Source organism: Suricata suricatta, chromosome 9 (genome assembly GCF_006229205.1).
Source record: "Suricata suricatta isolate VVHF042 chromosome 9, meerkat_22Aug2017_6uvM2_HiC, whole genome shotgun sequence".
Lineage (NCBI taxonomy): Eukaryota > Metazoa > Chordata > Mammalia > Carnivora > Herpestidae > Suricata > Suricata suricatta.
The window spans coordinates 80,294,763-80,321,773 of NC_043708.1; the positions used below are offsets into that span (position 1 = coordinate 80,294,763).

A 27,011-nucleotide genomic window follows, 5' to 3' on the forward strand; every position below is an offset into this window, starting at 1 on the left:
AAATAAAACATTAAAAAAAAATTTTTAGGGGCGCCTGGGTGGCTCAGTCGGTTAAGCCTCCGGCTTCAGCTCAGGTCAGATCTCACGTTTGTGGGTTCGAGCCCCATGTAGGGCTCTGTGCTGACAGCTAGCTCGGGGCCTGGAGCCTGCTTCTGGTTCTGTGTCTCTTTCTCTCTCTGCCCCTCCCCCTCTCATGCTCTGTTTTTCTCTGTATCAAAAATGAACAAAACATTAAAAAATTAAAAAAATTTTTTTAAATAAATAAAAAGGAGATCAGTCAGTTAAGCATATGACTTTGGCTCAGGTCATGATCTCACGGTTCCTGAGTACAAGCCCCATGTTGGACTTGCTGCTGTCAGCTCAGAGCCTGGAGCCTGCTTCAGATTCTGTGTCTCCCTCTCTCTCTGCCCTTCCCCTGCTAGTGCTCTATCTCCCTCCCTCTCAAAAAAAAAAATTTTTTTTTAATTAAAAAATAAAAGACAGGGAGCTCCCTTCTCCACACCCAATTCAAATCTGTGTATCATCAATAGTCCAATATTCTGTCATCAGGTAGTTCTTTCCTAAATAATTGTTTTAAAATATGCTTCTATTCAACATGGATGGAACTCCAGGGTATTATGCTAAGTGAAATAAGTCAGGCAGAGAAAGACAGATACCATATGTTTTCACTCATATGTGGATCCAGAGAAACTTAACAGAAGACCATGGGAGAGGGGGAGGGAAGGGAGGGAGGGCAAACCATAAGAGACTCTTAAATACTGAGAAGAGAGTTGAGGAGGGTGAGGGAGAGGGGGAAATGGGTGATGGGCATTGTTGGGATGAGCACTGGATATTATATGGAAACCAACTTGACATAAACTATATTAAAAAAATAAAAAATAAAATATACTACTATTAAACCTAACTTATTTCAACACAAATGTTTGCTTTAAAAAAACTATTAGTTTGAACCATACGAAACTGCAGTAAAGCATGGTCAAAGGTCAAAATGGTATTGGCAGTATATAAACAGATATACATATTCTTTTTTTTTTTAATTTATTTTTGATACAGAGAGAGACAGAGCATGAGAGGGGGAGGGGCAGAGAGAGAAGGAGACACAGAACCGTAAGCAGGCTCCAGGCTCCGAGCTAGCACAGAGCCCGATGTGGGGCTCGAACCCACAAACGTGAGATCTGACCTGAGCCGAAGTCAGAGGCTAACCGACTGAGCCACCCAGCCGCCCCCAGATATACATATTCTTAATGTCTTTTAGACTAAACTTTCGTGAGTTCCCCTTCCCTCATTCCAGTTACCAACTTATTCTCCTTAATCTTCTAAGGTATTCCTCCTCTGACCAGATGCCACCACCTCACTTTACCATGACCTAACTTTTGGTTAGAATCCTGTCTAGCAATCACTCTATCTTCTGCTTTTATTGGGTTCTTCTTATTCTACAGCTTCAGATTCTGGCAACGTGGCAGAACTTGGAAGACTGCTATGAAGACCCAGAAGTGCTGGATAAAATAGGAGGCAAGCACAGAGCCTGCTTGGGATTCTCTCTCTCCTTCTGCCCCTCTCTCCTTCTCCCTCTTTCTCTCTCTCCAAAATAAAATAAATAAGAAAAACAATTTAGATATATTGGACTTCATCAAAATATAAAACCTTTTATTCAAAGGACACCAAAAATAAAATGAAAAGACAAGCCACAGAATAGGAGAAAACTTTTGCAAACCATGTATCAGCAAGAATCTAGTGTCCAGAATATATAAAGAATGCTTACAACTCAAGACAAAAAGACAAAAAAACCCAACTTAGAAATGGGCAAAAGAGGAGTGCCTGGCTGGCTCTGTCAAAAGAGGTGTGACTCTTGAGCTCAGAATTGTGAGTTCAAGCCCCATGTTGGGTATGGAGATTACTTAAATAAATAAAACATTTTAAAAAATGGGCAAAAGATCTTAACAGACATTTCCCCAAAGAAGATATGCAAATGGCCAAAAAGATCATGAAAAGATGTACAACATCACTAGTTATTACAAAACGCAAATCAAAACCACAATGAGATACACTTAATACCTACTAACATGGCTATAATCAAAACAAAAATAACAAATGTTGGCAAGATGTGGAAAAATTAGAACCTTCATACACTGACAGTATGAATGTAAGATGATGCAGCCACTTTGGAAAGCAGTCTGGCAATTCCTCAAAGAATAAACTGAGAGCTACCATATGACCCAGAAATTTCACTTTTGCTATATACCCAAGAGAATTAAAAACATTGTGTCCACACAAGAAGTACAAAATGTTCAGAGTAGCCAAGAAGTGAAAATAACCCAAATGTCCATCAATGGATGAATGGATAAAGAAAAGGTGATATATCCATAAAATGGAACAATAGAAAATGAATAAAGTATATACTACAACACAAATGAACCTTGAAAACATTATGCTAAGTGAAAGAAAGAACATACAATAGTATGACTCCATACATATGAAATGTCCAGAACAAATCCACCGACACAGCACGTAGATTAGTGGTTGCCTAGGGCTCAGGGTATTCAGGGAAAATGGGAAGCAACTAGTAATGGGTATATGATTTCTTTTTGGGGTGATAAAAGTTCTGGAATTCAATAGTGGTGATGGTTGCTTAACTCTGTGAATAGACTTAAAATCACTGAATTATATACTATAATTGGGTGAATTGTGTAGTACAGAAATTTTATCTCAATAAAGCTACTATTTTCAGTTTTCACAGAATTTAATTTCCAGGAAGAATTAAAAAGTGGAAGGCTATACATTGAAGACCTAGCAAGGATAAGCATAATGTTACCAACAGTATTTCATTCTGATGGAGGTCAGATTGGTTTTCTGTACCTAATAGCCTACATTATAAAAGAATGGGTGGGAACGCATACATTACATGGAAATCAAAGACAGTGTGAGAGAACTGAGTCAATACATTAGGAGTTCACCTACCCAGGCTCATAACTACTGACTTCACCAATTCAAACTTCAATCCAAGACATCTTATTCTTGATTTAGTCTACTGGGTTTCCAGGCATACCAAATACCAAAACAGCAGGCAGAATAAGGTTGCTGATATTACATTATCTGCTATAATTACGGTTAACTAAAAATCATCCTGTATAATCTTGACTTATAAACACACACTAGTATTAAAAACATTTCTATCAAACATTGTACTAAGAACTCTAAGAACTAGCCAGCCGTTACCTGGTTAATTTCAACCAGTATCAAAAACAAGAGTATATTTCTCTGTCAGACCAGTTCCATAAAACATCGTTGGTGCCCTATTCGGTTTTGTTAAATGACTATAAACAATCATGAGTAAAAATGGTGTTCATCCAGATCATCTGTCAAATCAATTCAGTAAGATGATTCCCCACATTTCCTTTGAAATCAATACTTCAATAAGCACCTCAAGGAATCAGGCCGTCGACAAGATGGACCTTTACTTAGGGTCATCAATTTCATACTATAGACCACTGGTAAGGAAAAAAGCAGCTTGTTGGCTGTTGTCCAATGTTCATTCTCTGTAAGAGAAAATTCATTTATAAAAGTCTCCTGCCTCCAAAGATGACCAGCACAGATGCCTCCGCCTAGAGGTAACAGGCTAATTAAGAGCCATTGACCTTTGTCAAGAGAAAGGATCAAAGAGTGGCTGAGCTTTCCACGCACTTGGAATGTGAATCCCAAGAATGGAAAAAGGGGAAAGAAAGACCAACTGTGAGGAGTTAGATCCAAAACACTTAACTGCAAATGATGATTCCAAATCTGAGTCTTTGCTTTTACCCTGTTCAATACTAAAAGTGTTGTATGTTTATATTTACTAAAGGGGAATCTAAATTATTTGACTCTTACAAGATCTACGGCATATCTGAAAATATCCCAAGATGTTGCATAAAGAAGGCTGAGAAACACTAGTTTACACAAACTCTCAAAAAGACATTATTTGAAAGAATATCATATACAATTCTTGAGTTCATTTTCAAAAAGCAATTAATGTTCCCTATGGCTAGAATACAACAATTATTCCAAATTGGGTTTTCTCCTCATACAGGGCAAAAAAGTTTCCAAGAAAGACTGCAAGACATCAATAGTATAAAGGAATAATTTTCACATAACAGTGGGCCTCTGAAAATTCTAATGAAAAAAATCATTTAGGCAATCTAGGAAGGAAGTCTGAATTTGATTAAAGGGAAAAAATAAAAATACATAAATAAATAAGAATAAATAAATTTTTAAAAAATAAAACTGTTTTAAAAATTAAAAAATAACAAATTTTAAAAAGGGAAAAAATAAAAGGAAAACTTATTTGTCTCTGTTTGGGGACAAGAGAAACAAGTAGATTAAACAAACATCTCATGCTATTCAAGATACTATTCCAACCTCCATTTACTTTTCAGTCTTAGAGATTCTTCCATGATAAATTCTTTCCTTTTATTCCTAATCTTTATTCCTTTAATCCTTTATTCCTAATCTGTGATTTTACTCTATATTTTGAGAGAGGGCACTTTATGAAACTATGCTTCCCAATGTGACTTGCCCTGCAACTGACTGTACATATGGCTTTGCAACTTAAACCCTGGCCTTACCAGGAGGGTTCAATTACACGTGTATGTTTACACAGGTCAAATTCCCAGAGAACAATGAATTAAGAGTATCAGTAAATAAGAAGTCACAAGGCAATGTTATGATTTGGCTAGGCTTTTAGGGGAATCTGAACTGCCTTTCACTTTTGCACAAGTTCTCTGACTTTTGATGGGAATAAATTCAGCCATATTTATGCTTTTTCTGAAAATAAAAAGGAACAAAGAGAATTCCCTCTTAGGAGGGCCAAGTAACATGGAAGAGGAAAGACATGTCCTCTGTGGCCAAGCCAGGCATAACTAAAGGTCAACGAGAAAATCAGTCTCTCCTTGGGATAAATCCACAAAAACTATACTCGCATGTCAGTTAAAGTGCTGTAGGGGCAGGGCACACAGGGCACTCGTGGGTGGCTCAGCAGGGTAAGCAATCAATTCTGGATTTCTGCCCAGGTCATAATCCCCGGGTTGTCTGGCTATGCGCTGGGCATGAAGCCTGCTTAAGATTCTCTCCCTTTCTCCTCTGCCTCTCCCTCTCTCTCTCTCAAAAACAAAAACAAAACAAAACAAAACAAAAAAACTCTCTTAAAAAAAAGTGCTGTGGGAAAAAACAGTTGATATAAGGACAGACTTACCTAGGATTTCTGAAGCCAATGTAATTTACAAAAATAGAAGGTAACTAGAAGCAGACCTAACATTTATGAAGTGTGCACTTTGTTGTGCTCTTTACATACATGCTGTTTTCCATTTCAATAGTACTCAAAATTTTGGAGTTAAACTATGGGAAAATTTCTCCCAGCACCATCTTCCTTCATGGTTAAAGTTACCAATGGGGAAAACAAAACAAAATAAAAAGATAGAATAAGTATGTTTTAGATAGATATGTTTAGATATATAGAGATATATCCCTGCAGAAATAAAAATACAGCCATCTCTACTGCCTCCCCAATTATCTACACTTTAAGTAAATGTGACAACCCTAAAATTGAACTCCCAATACTCTACAATTCATTGTGCATAGTACCTATTAGGTGTTCAGTATTTATTTGTTTTTTGTTAAATGAATACTGAAAATATCTGGTACACACAAACCTTTGCTTTGTTAATGTGCACTTATAATTCTCATAAAAAGACATCTTCACACACACACACACACACACACACACACGGCCAAATTGATGTCTAGTCCTGAAAATGCCCTTATGACAAAACGTGGAAGATAATATGATGGAGTAGGACAGGATGATGACAATTTGAGAAATTTTGAAGGGAAATTCCAAACTTAAAATTCTTCCACAGTCTTTTCGATGTCACTTATCTGAGTTTCCATGGAAATTCACAGGTGTCTGCAAAAAAAGTGTCTATTCTTACTTTGAAACTTTAAGACCGCTGTTGGCCATAATACCACACATCCTCATGTCTTTTTACATCTTTTAAATGACACTTCAGAACATTTACATTTGACGGGAAGTCACATACATACAAGTAAGATGCAACATGTTCAACCAACCTCAAGAGAAATGAATGTTATCATTTATCATTTAAAAAGTACCAGAAGTACAAGTAATTCTCATGCTAGTAGACAAACGTTTTTATTAACCAATCATTCAGTTCGCTGAACAAGTATACCTAAATCTGTCAGTGGTGTTTTGAGGTTTTTATCCTGTATTTTGTACTTCAAACAAAACACAGGTAAAGAAATAGACTAGGATTTGTTTGTTTGGGGGTTCTAAAAATATACCGGAAGGCAACACAGAGTTTAAGTCCACAGGATTATTTATCAGCAAGCAGGTCGGTGTTCTAAAGGAACCAGCCATAAAACGCTCACAAAATACGGCTCTTTCACAATAACTTTGTATAGAAGTAATACACGATGGCGCAAAACACATCAGTCATCAGTAACAAAACAGAATCTTTGCTCCTATTTGTAAACAAGAGCTCGGGCCACCGCGCCCACCCGGCGTGATGGGCACAGCGTTGGGTTCCGCAAGAGCCGCCGTTGGAGGCGGACCTCCGCCCGCACCAGGCAGGGTCCTCGGGCCGGGATAAAGCCCTGCCAGAACTCTTCTGCTTCCAGCTTGGGGGCTGGACTCGATCGTCCCCGCCTAACTTCCCTACAGTTCCCAGGGCGTTCTTAAACCCCGCTCACTCCATTCTGCCAGGCACTCCGAAACCCACGCGGCCGCGGCGACCCCCGATCCCGTGCCCCCTGTGAGCCTGTGCGCTCAGGGAAGCCCACCCTGGAGGCGCCCCTGCGGGCGGCTTACCGAGCAGCGAGCCTATGAAGATGACGACCTGCACGGCGGTGGTGAACTGGCGGTACAGCTGCACCTCGCCCAACTCCTCGAGCGCGCTGCGGTTGGCGCCCCCAGCCTCGGCTCCGGACGCGTTGCGCTGCTCGCTGGCGTTTCGGGAGATCCAGCTGCCGTTGTGCCCCATAGCGAGGCTGGGGGTCCGGCTCTGATCGTCGCCCGCCCGTCCGCCCACCACGGAGCCCCGCCCGGCTCTCTCTCGCCCCGGAGGAACGCGCGGGCGGCTGCTGAAGTCCTGGAGAACCCGGGGCAGCCGCGGGTCCCCTCACGTCTCCACATCGCCGGGACCGGCGCCTGGGAGGCGGGGAGGGAGGAGGTCGAGACCGCGCCCCAAGCCGGTTCCCTCCTGGGTCCCCGTCAGCAGCCACATAGAGGTGGCTTGGTCTGAGACGGAGCCACGACCGTCTCTCCCCCGGGGTAGTGAGCGCCTACAAGCTCACTCAGCAGAGAAGGAAACACAGGAGGCATCTGAGAGTCAAGGAGGGCGCTCCCCTCTCCCACCGCCCCCTTCAACTTCTTCCACGCCCCAAGGGCCGGGCCATCCCTCTCGAGTCCCCGCCGCTGACCCGCTTGGCCCCTCTCTCAGAAGGAAGAGAACATTTGGCTGAAGCCGTTTTTCAATCCCGCTGGCTTCGAGGGGCTGGATGGCGGTGGGAAAGCTGCAAAATACCCAAGCCAAATGACTGGAGTCCAAGCGGACCCCCGAGTCCCCGACGGCACGCAGGGTCTGGGCGGAATATCTTCAAGCCACAGCCTAGCCCTCCGCAGCCGGTCGTCCCCCAGGACGCCCGCGAGGTCTCCTCTGGCCCAGCCCCTCGTCCGGGGCTCCGACCTCCCGCCTCGGTGCCAGCGGCAGGGACCCCCTCTTACAGCCCCTTTGCCTCTGCACGACCCAGAGACCCCTTCGTGGCCCTGCTCCCGCCTTTGCTACCGGGAGGGACGCTCGCGGATGCACTGGAACAAGGGAGGACGACCCCTTAAAGTCAGAGAACCGTCTGCGCGACACCCCGACTGCTAGCGCGAGCCGGGGGCAGGAGAGGGCGCGCGGCCCGGGCGGGGAGGGGGTCACGTGACTCGTGGGCTCCGCCCCCCCGACGCGGGAGGGGGCCGCGAGGATGGCGCCATTTTGGCCATTCCAAGAGGGATTGCCACGGCCGGAGCGTAGGCAGTGCAGAGGCTCCTCCTTGGCTGCGGTGGACGCGTTCAAGGCGCTTCCAGGCTTCGCTTTGTTTACTCCTGTGGTTACTGCTCCCTATCGCGTCAGCAAGGGTTGCTTGAGAGGCCCATAATTATACTACGCTGGCACCTGGGCAAGGAGCCCAGCCTTCGGCCCTTCCGTGAGGCCTGGGCTGTAGCTGAAGGTGAAAGATGGAATTTGAGAAACGGTGCACGGTTTCCTGGACCTCTTTACTGCGTCTCATTTTTAAAAGATTTACGGTGCAGCCAGCCCAAGTCTGGTGCTTTCCCGGGAATGAATACTTGGGCAGAAAGCAACTTCCTGGGAGCTAATGCAAGAAGTTGGGAAGCTGGGGTAGCCAAGTGGAGGAGAAACGGTAAAAGTGAGAGAAGCTGAGTAGTAAAAGGAGCGTGTACCGCATCCAGGGGAAGGATCTGGAGAAAAGGAAAAACGAGACAGGAAAAGACAAATAAAGATTTCCTTGTTTTGACCTTTTAGGAACTTTTTGTTTTAATTAGTGAAGGACTTGGTAGAGGGTTTTAGCATATTGACTAATAGCCTTGGGTCCCAGAATACTAACGCTTAAGAAATGATTAAAATTACAGAATTTGGAAGGGTGCCTGGCTGGCTCAGTCCATAGAACATGCAACTCCTATCTCCGGGTTGTGTGTTCCAAGGCTATGTTGGGGGTAGAGATTACTTTAAGAAAAAAAATGAGTTTCTTGGTTGTCTCAAGGCTGATCCTGCTACAGTATGATTACTCCACTTTTACTGTACAAGAAATGAAGTCTTAAAAGAGAAAATGTCTTGTACATCTTTGGGTTCTCACACTACCTACCCATAGTAATCCTCTATATAAGCAGTTACTTATAAACATTTTGGAGTGCATAAAAAAAGAAGAGGCCAACTGACTGACCACTTGTATTCCTAAAAGTCATTTCCAGTAGTTAAAATTAGTCCTGAGAGTACAGATTTTTAAGATGAAACCGCTTACTGCTTGCACTAGAATCATTAGTTAATACAATGTAGTGGTCGTTTGACAACGTCCAGCACATTCCGTCAGGGAGGGTTGCTGAAGAATGTGTGTAAATGAGTTGTTTAGTAGCAGATATAAAAATACCTCTACCTGCCACTGATGAAGTTTTGGGATGATGGAGGAGTTTCTGAGGTCCAGAGCCAACAACCAAAAAAAATTCTTGAAGATGGTGATTGCATTAAAGCTTGGGAACAGGGCCCTTGGGCAGAAAGAGCTGCACTGCAAGTGTGGGGATTGGAGGGGTGACCATTTTTTTTATAGAGCCTGAGGAAATCAAGTCAAGAGGGAGTTTCCAAAGGGTCTTTCACATGCTGAAGACTTACTGGACTTATAGATTGTCAGGCTAAGGTTATTTTTCCTCTAGCAAAGTATTAACATTAAGACAGTAGCGAGTTACTGGATTTTAGGCCATTGGTGGGATTGCCTTTTCTGGTAAACTGGTGGAGACTCTTATCAGTTTAACCGTTTGTTTTTTGTCCTTTCTTGTTTTTAAGTAGCTGTGAGTGTCCAGGGAATATCACACATATCCCACCTGGGGGGAAGGCATGCTGCTAGCCTGCACTTTGCAGGCAGTTTACCCCACTCTCCCTCATCAACTCCCTATTCAAAACTGCTAGGAAGAGTTGGGATAAAGATGTAGGAGTCAGTTCTGTAGATGTAAAGAGTAGTAAAGCAAGAAATTTCACATTTTTTTTTTAATTCTGAAAAGATACCAGTAAATCCTCTACAGGTCCTAGATTGGTATTATAACCAAACTAATCTGAGTTGAGTTTGCGGTGAATCACATATAGAATCTACACCAGGTGAGTTGTCACACAAAGGAAACTTAATTTGTAGCAAATAAGGTCAAGGGGGAATAACTTCCAAAGCCTGACTCTCAGAGAGAAAGGATACGTTCCTTTTATCGAGGGTTAGGAGGAATATTTAAAAAGGGGAGTCTTATTATCATATAGAGGCAGGCGTAAGGTCTCGGTGTGCCTTAATAAAACATGCCTATGCATACATTGTATGTGACATAAATAAGGCTCGTGCTCCTCCTTCAGTGGAGATTTTAGTATTATAATGAGGTAAAGGTAACTGTTGATCGTTCCATGGGTCACTCCATGGTCTATTCGCACAGGCATAAATCAGGGATTAAGCTCAGGCTGGTCTTGGTGGTCTAGGCCAGCTCTTTGTCAGGGCAGTCACTATTGCTTGATGGGTAGTTTTGGTTTCCTTCCCAGGATGCTATGCCTTTTGGGTGTTTTGCCTGAGTTAAGAGATAACTTGAGAAGAAGAGCTTAAGGAAGACTGTAGGACAAAGATTGGTAGGTACAAGCAGGTGAGCAATAAAGGTCAGGAGGTCTTGGGATCTAGCTGAAGACAGTGTTAGGGTATAGGGTTAGTTGAATCAAGAATTACCTTGGGGCACCTGGCTGGCTCAGTCAGCAGAGCATGTGACTCGATCTCAGGGTTTAAGTTTGAGCCCCATGTTGGGTGAAGAGATTACTTACTTTAAAATAAAATTAAAAAAAAAAAAAAGGTCCTGATCAGCTGAGGTCACCGTGATTCCCAGACTTGGGGATGGGTTGCATTCTGAAAATATAAAACCATGGACAGGAATAGAGTAGCATGATTCTTAGGGCTGTGTGCTTTGTGAACTTTTCACCAAGAACAGGAGAATTTGAGATTGGTAGAAGAGACTGAGTATGATTTAAATAGACGTTGTGTCTATAGTAGTGTTACTTACACTTGTCTGGTCATTGCAAACTTAGTAGCCTAAACAAAGCTATCCTTTATTTTGCTCACAGATGGGCAATTAGGGCAAGGTTCAGTGGAACAGCTTGTCTGCACCACATGGCATCAGCTGGGGCAGCTCAAAATCGAGGCCAGGGTCTGGAATCTGTGTTCCTTCACACATCTGGCAGTTGATGCTAGTTCTTGGGACTTCAGCTGGGACCGCAAGCTGGATTGCCTTTACACGGCCCCTCCATGTGGGTGCTTGGCTTCCTCACTGCCTGGGAGCTAGGTTCCAAAAGTGAGCACCCCAAGAGAAAGTTCCAAGAGGACAAGGTGTAGCTAGGGCACAGGGGTACAAGAGTAGCTATGGGGTCCCAAACAGACCAGGTTTGGACACTAGCTACTCCCAAATCCATAGGCAGAGACATGAGTGGTGGTGAGACAAGAAAGGAATTTATTTCAGTGAGGCCAATACCAGGAGGACAGCAGACTAGCTTTTCAAAGACTGACTCCAAAGCGCTGAAAATGCTTTCAGGTTTATATAAGGAAATTGTGGGACAGAGGTCAGTTGGTATGTGCAGGTGGGCAGCGACAGGTCCATCATGATCTTAAAGTCTATCCTGGGCAGGGCTTGCTGGCTCAGGGCAGTCCTTGTTACTCGAGGGAGTAGCTTCAGGGGATGCTTTGCCTATAAGGTCTTTTGCCTGTGTTAAGAAATAAGTTAGAAATAACTTAATTAGAGAGATGGAGATCAAAATGGAGCTAGTTGGAAGTCCTCTTTCAAATGCAGAAGATGCATTGGCTTCCATGGTCTAATCTCAGAAGTCACGTGACACCATTTCCGCTGTATTCTATTTGTAGAAGCAGTAAAAAAAAATACGCATTTAAGGGGAGAGAATGTGACTATACATCTTAATAGGAGAAGTAACAGTTATATTATAAGAAGAGCATGTGGAATGAGAGGTATAATAGCCATTTAAGGAAAATTTTATCCCAAAAAAATCATTCAAAAGGTCTCATTTTCAATATGTTTTTTTTCTGGAATTAAACCTGAAAAGGTAAAAAAAAAACAGAGGGGCACCTGGGTGGCTCAGTCGGTTAAGCCTCCAACTTCGGCTCAGGTCAGATCTCACGTTCGTAGGTTCGAGCCCCACATCAGGCTCTGTGCTGACAGCTAGCTCAGAGCCTGGAGCCTTTCTTCCAGTTCTGTGTCTCCTTCTCTCTCTCTGCCCCTCCCCCTCTCATACTCTGTCTCTCTCTGTATCAAAAAATAAATAAAAACATTAAAAAAAATAAAAAAAAAAACAAAGGAAAAACAAATTAATTGGAGTCTGCTCCAATTACTTACCATGTACAAGTGTTACACAGATATGAGCTGGTCAATTTAATACCAGACAACAATCAGGTACACAGCCATGGCTAAATGCAGGTGGTAGGACCAGCAGCCTACATTTATGTGCTAGCTAATTTTTATCCAAACATTTCTGGAACTACAGTAAAATTTCTGGAACCCACATAGTAAAGTCACATATGGTGATGCAGGCTAGCTGAGTGTGAGGACCCAGAGGGGGTTCTGCAGGACCAGCCAAAACACTAGCCAAGCGGAAGTGAGAGTAGTGTTTATTGAAGATACATACAGAGAGAGAAGACACAGAGCATCTGAGAGACTCAGAAAGGAAAGAGTCCTGTCATTCTTGGGGTCTGTTTTGTTGTGGTGGTTAATTAACGGTGGTGGTCCGCTGTAAGTGTCCTCTCAGTCACCCAGACACTGGTCAAAACAAGCAGTGCTCAAGTGTCCTCCGTAGTCACTTAGGCCCTGGAGCTAGGGGTCTTCGCATCAAGGGGTGGGGAGTCAGTGGTCTTGGAAACCATTCATGATGACCTTGATGAGTCACTCCTAGATGTAGTCTATTGTGCTGGAAGCCTCCAAAGTAATCACTAACTCCTTGACCTTTACAAAGAGGACGTACAGGGGCTCAGTCTGTTAAGTGTCCAACTTCGGCTCAGGTCACAATCTTGTGATCCTGTGCCTCCCTCTCTCTGCTCCTCCCCCATTCACGCTTTGTCTCTCTCTCTCTCAAAATTAATTTTTAAAAAAAGTTAAAAAAAAAAAACCCAAAGAGGACGTACAGTAGAGTGCCTGGGTGGACTTCAGCTAAGGTCATGATATCGAGGTTTGTGAGTTAGAGCTCCGCATTGAGCTCTGTGCTGACAGCTTGGAGCCTGAAGCCTGCTTCCAATTGTGTGTGTGTCTCTCTCTCTCTTTGCCCCTCCGCCAGTCATGCTCTATCTTTCCTTCTCTCTTTCAAAAATAAATAAACATTAATTTTTAAATAAAACATTAAAAAGGAGGACAGACAGTAAGGCATGTGTAAGGCAGGGTGCAGGTCGTAGCAGGAGTAGAGTCAACAAAAACAACAGAAAAAGCCATTTTTATGGGATCTTTCAGTTCCCTGTCTTAATGGGAAATGGAGTAGAAAATAAGCAACCTCTGGCTCTTAGATAATGCTGTTACAAGTAACATCCCTCTCCCATAATGAAAGATAACTAAGACATTCTCCCAACTTAAAAACATCTGTGTTCCAAATTTCTTAAATCAGTTCTTTAGCACTTAGGGTCTATTTTCTTACTGAAATAATAAACATAATAATAGGGCTCTCCAGAAGAGTGGGGACAAAAAGAGGGAGTGAGAGGCTCTAGAGATTAAGGACTCCCAGGGTGGTCCTACTTAGTCTTTAGGTCTACCTTCTTCAGTCTCCATGGCATTTAAAAAGAGATAGTAATTCTTCTTATGCCAGTAATCCACTCATTTAACAAATGTTAATGCCTTTGTGCTGGGAATGCAGGAATACCAAAGTGTGGAACAGAACAGTTTCTCCCAGCTTTCTCCAATCACCTTCCTTAATCATTTATCTACGGGAATTTGCTTAGGGATTTTCGTTCTTGTAACCACATGAAATAGATATGGTTAATTTTATGTGTCAACTTGACTAGACCACTTGAGTTGCTCAGATATTTGGCCAAACACTATGCTGGGTTTGTCTATCAGGGTATTCTGGATGAAGTTAATATTTAAATCTTGGGGCACCTGGATAGCTCATCCGACTCGGCTCAGCTCATGATCTCCCAGTTCATGGGCTCATGCCCCTCAATAGACTGTGCTGACAGCTCAGAGCCTGGGGCCTGCTTTGGATTCTGTGTCTCCGTCTCTCTCCCCCTCCTCCACTCATGCTCAATCTCTCTCTCTCTATCTCTCTCTCAAAACTAAATAAGCATTACAAAAAACAAAATTTGAATCTGCAGACTAATCAAGTCCCATCCTTACTGGGGGTGGGTCTCATCCAATTAGTTGCAGTCTGCCTAGAACAAAGAAGGTAATAGATCTTTTTTTTTTTAATGTTTTTTTTTAATTTGTTTTTGAGAGACAGAGTGACACAGCACAAGGAGGGAAGGGTCAGAGAGAGAGGGAGACAGCACAGCTGATGCGGGGCTCAAACCCACAAGCCGTGAGATCATGATCTGAGCCAAAACCAGAGGCTTAACCAACTGAGCCACCCAGGTGCTACTGTAATAGATCATTTTAAAAAACCCATTTCCTTCTCTGTTTTTTTATATAACTATGGTGTAGTGATAGGCAAAATTTCCATACTTACACACTATAATAGGATTCATATATGTATCATATGATTCCACTATATGTGGAGTTTGAGAAACACAACAGAAGGGAAAAAATATAAAAATAAAGAGGAAGCAAACCATAAAAGACTTAGATATGGAGAACAAACTGAGGGTCGATGTAGGGGTGGGGTGGAGGGTGGGGGGATGGGTTAAATGGGTGATGGGAGTTAAGGAGGGCACTTTCGGGGATGAGCCTTGGGTGTCATATTAAGAGGTGAATCACTGGATCCTACTCCTGAAACGAAGACTACACTGTATGTTAACTAACTTGAATTTAAATTTGAAAACAATAGGATTCATCTATGTTCAAAAAATTCCTAGATTCCAACTTTTCTTGGGCATTTATTAAGCAGCGGGAGGGGACTTAGGTACGGGGAAGAAGAAATGGAATAGGATTTAGGACAATTACAAAGCCCAAGATGTGGAAGTAAGTGAAGAGGAGCCTGGGGTTTTATTTTTTCCTCCCTTCTCCCTTCTTTCCTTTCTTCACTGAGGGTCTCCTCCTTCTTATCCCTGATACCAGATCCTCACATGGCCTGGTGTGGCCTCTCACTAAAGGTGAAGAGAAGAGAATAGCTGGAGAAATGGGAGTGTTTTGAGTTGGTAAACCCACGCAGCAGAGAGAAGAGGGGTCCTTACGGCCCTGGCTACCCATCTGGAACAAGCCTATTTCCACATGGCCATTTCTATGCCTATAGAAGACATGGCTAATGCACTTTATTATGTAGCTATTATTGGGTTTCAACACTGTCTTATTCTCTTCTTCCAGATACACAAAAGGCTACTTTTCTCAGCTGCCTTTGCAAGTGGGCAGGGTCACCTGACTATTATGACTAAGGATATGTGGGCAAAAGTGACAAATCCTTTCTGGGCTGTGGCAGTGTAAAGCTGTTTGTGATTCTCAAGTCTCTCTGCTGCCCTGTCATTGCAGTAGTGGAAGGGGCCTTGGGTTGAACTGGAAGAGCTAAAACATGGGCTCAGAAATAGCCTATATTTCTGAATCACCATAGAGGATTGGAAGAGGGGCAGTGAAGTCCTGTTGAGCCACCCAGATCCACAACAAATTTTGTATGAGCAAGAAATAAACCTTGATTATACTCAACAACCAAGATTTTTAGAGCTGCTCAATATCATAGCATAACCCAGACTACCCTGCCAGATATAATTATGAAAACTGGGGCCTGCACATTTAAGAAAGCACAAACTTGTGCTCACTTCAGCACATATACTAAAATTGGAAAAATACAGAGAAGATCAGCATGGCCCCGGCACAAGGATGACACACAAATTCATAAAGTGTTCCATATTAAAAAAAAAAGCACAGACTTTATTTTATTTCTGGAGAATGGGAAAGTACTGAGTCAGGACTTTTAAAAATCTCTGTGTACTGGGGCACCTGGGTGGCTCGGTTGGTTGAGCATCCAACTCTTGGTTTTAGCTCAGATCATAGTGTCACAATTCATGAGTGTGAGCTCCACATGGGACTCAGAGATGAAAATATGCAGCCTGTCTGGGATTCTCTTTCTGCCCCTTTCCTGCAGTCTCTATGTCTCTCTCTCTCTTTCTCTTTCTTTCTCTCTCTCTCTCTCTCTGAAAACAAATAAACTTAAAAATTCTTGTGTATATTGGTAGTGGCAATAAGGATATCCCATATCCTTGTAAAATAAAACTAGTGACTGATAAAACCTCTGGGTATCTTTGAATTGAGTTTTTTCATGTCCAAAAACACCCTGGTTTCTAACAAATTTATGTCATTTGGAGAGTACTTAAGCTTAGTACAAGTGATAACCTAATTCTTTATTCCTGGAAACCAAATTGTCTCTTTACATCGGCAAACCTACCAACTCCCTCAAGATAAAATATTCTAGTGTAAAACAATTTGACAATAAAATATTATGGAAAAAAAAATATTCTAGTGTAGTGGACACAAAGGGGACAGCATGAACGTTGGAGTGTGTTGGACCTGGGTTTGAATGCCTACTCTACCATTTCCATGTGTGACACTGGGTAGTTAACATGATCTCTCTAAGTCTAGTTCCTCATCTACCAAGTAAGGATAAAAATGCCTATTGGGGGAACATATGCCTGGCCCAGTCAGTACAGCATGTGACTCTGGATCTCAAGGTTGTAAGTTTGAGCCCCTCGTTGGGTGTAGAGATTACTTTTTTAAAATGTCTATTTTGTAAGGTTAGTTTGTAGGCAATAAAATATTGAAGTAATGAAAACCTCTAACAGTATCTGGCACATAATAGGAAATCAATAAAAGGTAACTATATAAGATCCATTTCTGTTTATTTACACTTAAAGGAAAAATATGAAAGGGGGAAAAATCTTTGTATATTTAAATAAAATACTTCTGAACAAGCCTTGTATTTCAAAAAATGTGAGAACCACCTAATGTGCAATTAGCAAAGGACAGTGTGGCTTTTGAAAATTTTACTTGAGGAGGGCACTTATGGGGAAGAGCACTGGGTGTTGTATGGAAACCAATTTGACAATAAACTATTTTTTTCCATAATATTTTATTGTCAAAATAAAAGTGTATACTTATTCCAGAATTTATTTTTTTTCCTATGTTAATATAGTTTATTGTCAAGTTAGTTTCCATATAACACCCAGTGCTCACCCCCACAAGTGCCCTCCTCCATGCCCATCACCACCCTTCCCCTATCCCCCACCCCCTTATTCCAGAATTTAAAGGACAAGATTCATTAAGGTCTGTAAATGTGCAAATGTACACAAATACCCACAAAGTAATGCAAACGTCACTAAGTAATTTTTATTTCATACTTTCTTGAACAGCAGGTGCTACATTACCTCTCCTGCTTCTGGCTGCCAGGCAACCAAGCTGCAAGAACAAATAAGTGCCTTTACCTCCTAGATGGAGAGGAAAAAGAAGGCAGGGCAGGAGAAGTATTCAAAGAAGTAATGGATGAAAAATTCCTCTATTTGGAAAAAATCTAGAGATTTGAGATGCTTGGTGTGGCTAAAATCCACACCAAGATACATCATAGTCAAACTTTGGACCCTGGGACAAAAAAAAAAAAGGAGAAGGAGGAGGAAGAGGAGAAGGAGAAGAAGGAGAAGGAGAAGAAGGAGAAGGAGAAGGAGAAGGAGGAGAAGGTGAAGAAGAAGAAGAAGAAGAAGAAGAAAAGAAGAAGAAGAAGAAGAGGAAGAGGAAGAGGAAGAGGAAGAGGAAGAGGAAGAAGAAGAAGAAGAAGAAGAAGAAGAAGAAGAAGAAGAAGAAGAAGAAGAAGAAGAAGAAGAAGAAAAGAAAGAAAAAAAGAACCTGGAAAGTAGCCAAAGAGAAATACCATGTTACCTGTAGGGTAAAAACTATGCGGATGGCAGCAGATTTCTCAGTGAAACCACATGGGCCAGAAGGAAGTTGCAAAACAGGTTTCAAGCGCTGAAAGAAAAGAACTATTGACACAGAATTCCCCATCCAGTGAAAATAACCTTAAGGAATGAAGGGAAAAGGGATTGTGGCTTTTAAGATTTGGGGTACAACAGCCAATCTGGGAGCTTTTCCTTAGGAAGCTAAGGGAAAAAGGTAAGATCAGGAGAGGGAAGCAGGGAATATATGGGGGAGTAGAGACTGTTTCTTAAATTGATCTAAGGATTTAGAGACGGTCTAGAGAATAAGAAAATCTTGGGGTATTCTGAAAAGTTCTTTGTAAACCCCACTCACACAATGATACTCTTATCAGGCTGGATGCTCCAAGGACTCAGAAGTTATCTGCCAGAGGTCTTTCCTCCGCAAGGTACAGAGTTTGTATATCTCAAGCCTGCTGAGCTAACTAAATGACAAAAAGCAACCAAATTCAACGTGTGGACTTTATTTGGATCTTGATTTGGAAAATAAACAAAACAAAAACCCACAAAAACACTGTTAAACAAAGCAAAACAATGACCTTTTTCTTTGAAGAGTTTATTAAAGTATAATTGACATATAATAAATGGAATATACTCAAATTGTACTGTTTGATAATGATATATGCATCCATCTGTGAAAACATCACCACGATCATTCCAGTTTTAGTATGTGGGCAGTCGAAGACAGTGTACCCTCACCGCGTTCAAAATAATGTCCATATTCATGAGCCCCAAGAGTTTCTTCCTGTCCTTCTGGAATCCCTCCCTCTGGCTTATCCCTAGCCTCCCTATCCCAGCCAATCACTTATCTTCTGTTACTAAATTTGTATTCTTTAGGATTTTATATGAATGGAACATAGTGTATGTATGTCTGGCATTTATTTACGCAGCACAATTACTTTGAGATTCATTTATTTTATTACTACCTAGATAGTATTCCTTTTTATTGCTGGATAGTATCCCATTGTATTGATGTATCTCAATTTATTTTCAAATGCTGTTGATAAGCATTTTGGATTGTTTCCAGTGTGGGGATTAAGGTGTCATGACATTCATATACACATGCTTTCATTTCTCTGGGTTAAAAACCTAAGAGTGGAATAGCTGTGTCACATAGTAGGTATTTTAGTTATAATTTAGTTAAATTTTTTAACTAAAACTGCATGATCGGACCTAACTGTAAAATCTAAATCTATAGGACATTTGGAGAAAACATAGGGAAAAATCTTTGTAATCTTGGGTTAGGCAAAAATTTCTTGGCTATCACAATAAAACATGATTCATAGAAGAAAAAATTGATAAATTTGAACTTCCTCAAAAGTAAGAACTATATGAGGGAGGGACGTGGGAGGCAAAAAAGTAAAAGTACCATCCTTTTTGTAAAACACTGTTATGAGAATGAAAAGGGAAGCCACAGACTGGGGGGAAAGCTTTGTAAATCATACATCTGATAAAAAACTTACTTTGAGAATGTATAAGGGATTCTTAAAACAAAATGATAAGAAAACAAATACCTCAATTTTTAAACAGCAGAAGATGGACACCTGGCTAGCTTAGTAAGGTTACACATCTAACTCTTGATCTCAGCTCGGGTCTTGAGCTCAGAGTCCTGAGTTCAAGCCACATATTAGGTTCCTTGTTGGGCATGGAGTCTACTTCAAATAAGTAAATTTATTTTATTTATTAAAAAAAATTTTTTTAATGTTTTATTTATTTTTGATACAGAGAGAGACAGAGCATGAGAGGGGGAGGTTGCAGAGAGAGAAGGAGACACAGAACCGGAAACAGGCTCCAGGTTCTGAGCTAGCTGTTAGCACAGAGCCTGACGCGGGGCTCGAACCCACGAACCTGAGATCTGACCTGAGCCGAAATTGGAGGCTTACTCGACTGAGCCACCCAGACGCCCCCAAATAAGTAAATTTAAACGAACAAACAAACAATACGAGCAGAGCAGAAGATTTGAACAGATTAAAAATATATGAATGCCAAATAAGCACAGGGAAAGATGCTCAACATCATTAGTCATTAGAAAAATGTAAATTAAGACCCAGGGAACTATTAGTACACACTTATTACAATGTTTAAAATATAAAAGACTGACAATACCAATTACTAGCAAGGATGTAGAATACCTAGAACTCTCATAAACTGATGGGAATATAAAATAGTATAACCACTTTGGAAAACAGTTCGTCATTTTATTGTGAAATTTCAACTTTGAAATATCTTCAATCTTACATAAAAGTTACAAGAATCATCCATGGAAACTTTCATATATCCTTTAACTAACTTCCCCAATAGCCCATATTCCACATGTTACTTATCATCATCTCTCCCTCTATTTTCTGAATCACTTGAGAGCTAACTGCATATTCCTATTACCCATTAAGGCTGCAGTGGAAATTTCCTATTAACAAGGACATTTTTCCAAGTGACCAGGGAACAACTAATGTCAGGAAATGAATACTAATATACCCCTGCCATCTAATCTATAAACACCACCCCCCTTAAGTTTTGCTGATTGTTTTGATTGTGTCATTTACAGGTCTATCATCCAGTACAGATTCTAATTTTAGACAAACAGAATATTGAACATAGATGGGTCTTAAATGATGTTAAACAACTGTTACATTTTTAAGCTGTAAGGATGGTATTATGTTTGTAAAATGTCTTTGCATATTAGAGATACATATCTAAGTATTTATAGAAAAAAATGATGTTTGAGCTTTTCTTTGAGATTCGCTTCTTTGGGAGGTGGAATGGAAGGTGAAAGATGAAATAAGACTGGCAAGATAAGTATAATTGTTAAAGCCTGGTGATGAGTACAGGAGGGCTTAATATAATATTTCTTCTACTTTGATAAATGTTTCAAATTTTCCACAATTACAGAGTTTTTAAATAAACACCAGTGGAGAAATTGAAGGATTTTAAAGATTGTAGTGATATCATATTTGTGATTTAGAAACATTACTCTGGCTACAATAGGAAAAAATGGCTTCAAGTAGGGCAAGAATGAAAACAGTGACTGTTTTTTGAACTGCTGAAGTCCTTCAAGGAAGAGATGATAGTGGCTTGAATTAAGTTAGTGGTAATGGGAGGGAATGGAGTGGATAGATGGAAGAAACAGACTACCTAGATGTGAAAGAGAGAAAAGGAACACAGAATCCCACTTTGTTGGCTTGGCCCAATATGGGCAGGGCGGCACCCTTTACCTAGATAGACAGTAATGGGACAGGGAGGGGGGGGTGGGGAAGAAAAGAAAAGAGAAGAGAAGAGAAGAGAAAAACAATCCTGAGGGCAGGAAGGAGAAGACGGTTTGAAGAGGACTTGGGTCAAAGGAGTGCATTTGTGTTATCACATTATCTGAGCCAGATATGGGTGTTATCTGGGCCAAAACTGAGTGAATAAATGACAGCAAGATACTTAAGGAATCATTATTTAGCAAACAGTGTAAGGGTAGAAAAGGTACATAAAGGAAGTGTCACTGAAACCTGAAGCTTAACTTGAGGTAATATGATTATTCTTTTTTTAAAATGTTTATTCATCTTTGAGAGAGAGACAGAGACAGAGGCAGAGCATGAGCTGGGTAGGGGCAGAGAGAGAGAGAGAGAGAGGGAGATAAAGAATCTGAAACAGGCTCCAGGCTCTGAGCTGTCAGCACAGAGCCTGATGAGGGGCTTGAATCGAGGAACCCTGAGATCCTGACCTGAGCCAAAGTCTGAGACTTAACCAACTGAGCCACCCAGGTGCCCCAGTAATATGATTATTCTTTAAAAAAAAAAAAAACTTTTTAGGGCTTCCAAACCAACCAAGTCAGTTTATTTCCATACCATCCTGAATGCACCAATCTCATCTGGTCTTGGAAGCTAAGCAGGGTTGGGCCTGGTTAGTACTTGGATGGGAGACCAAACCAACTAGGTCAGTATTTACAAAGAAAACCAGGAGTAAAAAAAATTTTAAATGTGTATTTGTTTTTGAGAGAGAGAGAGAGAGAGAGAGAGAGAGAGAGAGAGAGAGGGAGGGAAAGCATGAGCTGGGGAGAGGCACAGAGAGAAGGAGACAAAAATCCGAAGCAAGCTTCAGGCTCTGAGGTGCCTGCGCAGAGGCAGATGTGGGGCTGGAACCCAGGAACCTTGAAATTATGACCTGAGTCCATAGCTCAACCAACTGAGCCACCCAGACGCCCCTAATATGGTTATTCTTAATTGACATGCAGCATTAGTAGGCAAATGAAAATGAAATGCAATGACAATATCTTGGTAGATAGTTTATTTTATAATTTTGAAAAAAAAAATGACTGGAGGCGGGGCGCCTGGGTGGCTCAGTCGGTTAAGCCTCCAACTTCGGCTCAGGTCAGATCTCAGGTTAGTGGGTTGGAGCCCCGCGTCGGGCTCTGTGCTGACAGCTAGCTCAGCCTGGAGCCTGCTTCTGGTTCTGAGTCTCCTTCTCTTTCTGCCCCTCCCCCTCTCATGCTCTGTCTCTCTGTATCAAAAATAAATAAAACATTAAAAATTAAAAAAAAATGACTGGAGGCAATATATAACAGAAAGACCTCCTAAATTCACATTAAGTAAACTGTCCATAGGACATAATTCTCCTCATGGGATTGTAGTTCATGAAGATGCCAGAAGGAAAGGAACTTTTCAATTGAAATTGCAAGGTGGTACTGGAGATTCTTAAAGATGAGAATGTAGGGACAGAGGGCGTGCATGGGATGTTGAATCTATCGTTAAGGGGATGAGTTTGGGGGCACGAAGCTGGGGGACGGAGAGTAGAGGTCACACGATCTTTACTCCTAGGAGTCTCCTGGAAAGGATTAAGGTTAGACCCGAAGTAACTTGAAAACCCGTCACAGTCTGACCTTTGAGTTTCTTCTCACTACCTGTGCTAGGGTAAAGAAGTCCTAGGCATTTCTGTTAAAGAGACTTATTTCGTGAAAACATTTGGCCTTATCATTTCATTTTCACTGATTTAATTTCTCAAGTTCCTGCAGATTTCTTTGCTCTAGTTCTCCCGAAACACCCGGGCAAAGCCAGAACGTTTCCTGTGCACATTCCCTTGTTGGTTCGCTCGAGCTCCGCCCGCCGCGGGAGGCAATTCGGGGCGCTTCGCCCCGCCCCCGGGCCCGCCCCACACAATCCCGCCCATGGACCCGCCCCCGGCGGGGCCCCGCCCACGGGCCAGTCTGGAAAGCTCAGCCCAGCCCAGCCCAGGAGGCTGCCCCGGGCCCACCACCGCCACCGCCCGGCAGCCCGGCCTGCGCCTCCGCGTCGCCATGGCTGGGGGCCGTGGGGGCTCCGGGCGCGGTCGGGACGAGCCGCCGGAGACCTACCCGCAGCGGCAGGAGCACGAGCTGCAGGCTCTGGAGGCCATCTACGGCGCCGACTTCCAGGACCTGCGGCCGGACGCGTGCAAATCGGTAGGAACGTGGCTGGTCCGGGCGGTGCTGGCGTGTTGCGGCCCAGCTTTTCCTCCGTGACTTCCCCCGGCCAGGCCAGGCCCGGCCTTTCCGAACCGAGCCACAGGCCCTTTTTGGGATTCTTAAGTCGTTTAGTCTCTCCCGATTCCCACCCACGCTTACGTTTTGTCCTTGCACCCGCAGCTGCTCGGCGGGTCTCCGGAATCCCCACCTGGGCCGAATTCTTTCACAGCCTTGTCTCCAGATCGACTCTTCTCCCTTACCTGACATTGCTTCTCATTTTTACTGACATTTCCACCCCGTAACATTTCTGTCTCCTTATAGCCGTGTCCTTTTTTTGCCCCTGAAAGCTCTTGAATTTGATACAATAGTGTATCATAGAGATGATTGCAACTTTGTTCTGGAAACGCTTACTGAACCCCCTAATCAGAATTCCCTTTAAGCCTCACCCTCCCTTGCGTTCAAAACTATAAACCGAATTCAACCCACACTGTACTCCCAGGGGTCCTCCCTGTTTCGGAGGTGGAGGAACTTCCTTGAAGGCACTTAGCAGAGAGTATATAGAATATATTCATCCTTTCGGTGAGGCGAGAGCAGAAGGAGTGCTCTGAGTTTAGACATTTTCAATGACATTTGGTTTAAAATATATTATTTCCCTTTCTGCCCTGAGTAAAGGCTTATAAGCTGTTGTCACTGATGTTTCCCCTATTTTTGGAGAATTATCTCTGAATATTGTCGTTTAACAAGTAGGACCTTCCTTCATCTGCCTGTAATTCTTGCACTTCACATCTGTCTGATGGACACATCCAGGATTTCCTCAAACACGGTCTTTTGTGCAGCCTTCAGAGCCAAACCTCCCTCTCCCTCCCTCTCTCTCTCTCTCTCTCTCTCTCTCTCTCTCTCTCTCTCTCTCTCTCTCAAAGGGCTTCTTCCTTCATTAAATATTTAGTATTCCAGTCATCAGGAAAACAACCCAGGGCAAAACAGATTAAACCGTCTGTCCTCAGGGAGCTTCCTTTTCCTTTTTCTTTTTTAAGTGTTTAGTTTTGGGAGAGAAAGAGAGAGCCCCTCAGGCATGGGTGTGAATGGAAGAGGGGCAAATGAAGGGAGATGGAGGATCCCGAGCTGGCTCTGCAAGCCTGATGTGGGGCTGGAACTCAGGAACTCTGAGCTCATGACCTGAGCCAAAGTCAGATGCTCAATCAACTGAGCCACCCAGGCACTGTAGGGACCTTACTTTTCTAGTGCTTAATTTCTAGAGTTTTTATTTTTAAACTGAAGTAGTAAAAATGTAAATATCCCCCTTATACACCTTACACTAAAATAATAACTTGCTGGCGATCTGGTAACCTGTCTTTCTAAACATTGAGAAACAGGAAGTAGGCTCATTAAACAGCCAAAATGGGAGTTACAGAGTGTACCCCCTGGACTCCAGGCAAAGCTGGTAAGACTTCCTTTCAGAGCTACTTTATTTGCTTTATACATGCTTAGTTACCAAGTTTTAAGGCTGCAGAAAAACGAAAGGAAAAAAGAGCTGCTGTTCGTGGGGATATCGGTTATCCCAGAATTTACAGATGGTAGTCTTTGTAACAAGATAGGAGACTCACAAAAGCAAACACAAACAGTAAAAGGCTGGGGGAAGAATTCAGAGGGCTGTCCGTGGCTCCTCACCCAGGTTGAATAGCTTCCATGCTTTGATAGGCCTTGAGGCAAATAACTGATGGCCATTAACATGAATCAAAAGTGTAGTCATTCAGCAAGTGCTTATTATCACCTGCTGTTGCCAGGCTTCAAGGAAGGTTTATGCAGGTCCACAGTCCTTTCTCCAGAGCCCTAGAGACCTTTTGGATTTCAAAATTCAGAAGTGTTTGTGTTCAGGACTGTGTGCACATTCCATACCTTACCTAACACCTTACTTGGTAGGGGAGGGTGGGTCTGTGTGGCGGGGGCAGCATCCAAAATTAAACGCAATGAAATGTGAATGTTCTGCTACTCACACTGACAGGGATAAATAAAGACTAATGTTTGTTTATTTTTTGAGAGAGAGAGGGAGAAAAAGAGGGGGCTGGGCAGGGGTGGGCAGAGAGAGCAGACCATACAGATTCTTAAGCAGACTTCAGGCTCCGAGCTGTCAGCACAGAACCCGATGTGGGGCTTGAACTCATGAACCATGAGATCATGACCTGAGCTGAAGTCTGATGCTTAACTGACTGAGCCACCCAGGTGCCCCAAATAAAGACTTTTAATAGTCTCATGTCAGGCTGCCGGTTTGCTGCTGATTTTGCTGCTGATAAACTCAGATCAGAATTTATTGACCTGAATAAGTTTTAGGTTTCCTTAACTACTTTTGGGGATGTGTTACTATGTAGATTTCAGTTTATGAGCGTATGTATATAGTTTTTATTTTTTTAATTTTTTTTAAAGGAGAGCAATTTTTTTATAGAAGGAATTTTTTAAAATGTTTTATTTTTGAGACAGAGAGAGACAGAGCATAAGCGGGGTGGGGCAGAGAGAGAGGGAGACACAGATTCAGAAGCAGGCTCCAGGCTCTGAGCTGTCAGCACAAAGCCCGATGTGAGGCTCGAACCCACGAACTGAGATCATGACCTGAGCCAAAGTCAGAGGCTTAACCAACTGAGCCACCCAGGCGCCCCTGTATATTGTTTTTAAATAAACATTTTGGGAATGAATGCTAGAAATTATTTTATATACTAAAGATTGGATACTACTAGGTTAAAATTTAATTTACTCTAGAGTTATACATTTATTATTAATTATTTTGGCCTATTTTCCATGTCAGCAAAGGTCTGTTTATTCATAATTTGATATTTCTCTGTTGCAAAGTTCCCTCCCAAAAGTTTGGTTATATCTCTGGGCCTCCCAGTAGTATATGAAAGTTCTTGCTTTCCTACATCTTCACCAATATTCTAAGTGTTAGTCTTTTTCATCTTTGCCAGTAGGTGGATGAAACATCTTTTCCTGCTGTCTTGTCTATTTTATTTTATTTATTTTTTTAGTAACCTCTATGCCAAATGTGAGGCTCGAACTCAAAACCCTGAGATCAAGAGTTACACATTCAACTGAGCCAGCCAAGCACATCATGTATTGTTTTTTTTCTTATTTGTCAGCTATTTTATGTTTTAAAAACTAGCATTATGGGTCATATATTGCAAGTATTTTCTCCTAATGAACCATGTAAATTTTGATGTTTATGCAAAAAAAACCCCTTTAGTATAGTTAAAATGACTTATTTGTTTTATAGTCTCCCCCCACTTTTTTTTCCTAGAAAAGACTTCCCCATTCCAGTGTTACCAAAAAAATGAAGTCTTCAAGGTTTCCTTTAATCCCTTTTTTTTTTTTTAATGTTTCTATTTGTTTTTGAGAGGAGGGGACGTGAGTAAGGGAGACAGAAGGTAAGAAGTGAGCTCCCAGGGGCGCCTGGGTGTCTTGGTTGAGCCTCTGACTTCGGCTCAGGTCATGGTCTCACAGTTGGTGGGTTCGAGTCCTGCATCAGGCTCTATGCTGACAGCTGAGAGCCTGGAGCCTGCTTCAGATTCTGTGTTCCCTCTCTCTCTGCCCCTCCCCACTCATGCTCTGTGTCTGTCTCAATAATAAATAAACATAAAAACGTTAAGAAAAAAAAAAGAAGTGGGCTCCCAGCTGACAGCAGAGAGCCTGAGGTAGAGCTCAAACTCACTAACTGCTA

At 42.2% G+C, this 27,011-nt stretch overlaps 2 protein-coding genes and 1 non-coding gene across 6 annotated transcripts in view; 2 read left to right on the top strand and 1 right to left on the bottom strand.

Annotated features, from left to right (window-relative positions):
• Positions 1 to 7,924, bottom strand: part of GPR176 (G protein-coupled receptor 176) — a 121,792-nt gene extending 113,868 nt beyond the window's left edge. Inside the window, exon 1 of the mRNA XM_029952529.1 lies at positions 6,857 to 7,924. Within this exon, the coding sequence (XP_029808389.1) occupies positions 6,857 to 7,028 (172 nt within the window). The 5' untranslated portion in view covers positions 7,029 to 7,924. The remainder of the gene's footprint in view (positions 1 to 6,856) is intronic.
• A 7,794-nt stretch (positions 7,925 to 15,718) lies between these two features.
• LOC115303094 lies at positions 15,719 to 15,822 on the top strand. Its single transcript, XR_003913811.1, has one exon. It is a non-coding gene; the product is annotated as a U6 spliceosomal RNA (small nuclear RNA).
• Positions 15,823 to 23,094: 7,272 nt separating this feature from the next.
• EIF2AK4 (eukaryotic translation initiation factor 2 alpha kinase 4) overlaps positions 23,095 to 27,011 on the top strand; it is a 97,382-nt gene continuing 93,465 nt past the window's right edge. For all 4 annotated transcript variants that reach the window (XM_029950209.1, XM_029950210.1, XM_029950212.1 and 1 more), the window contains exon 1: positions 23,095 to 23,305. In XM_029950209.1, coding sequence (XP_029806069.1) covers positions 23,162 to 23,305 — 144 coding nt within the window. In that variant the 5' untranslated portion in view covers positions 23,095 to 23,161. The remainder of the gene's footprint in view (positions 23,306 to 27,011) is intronic.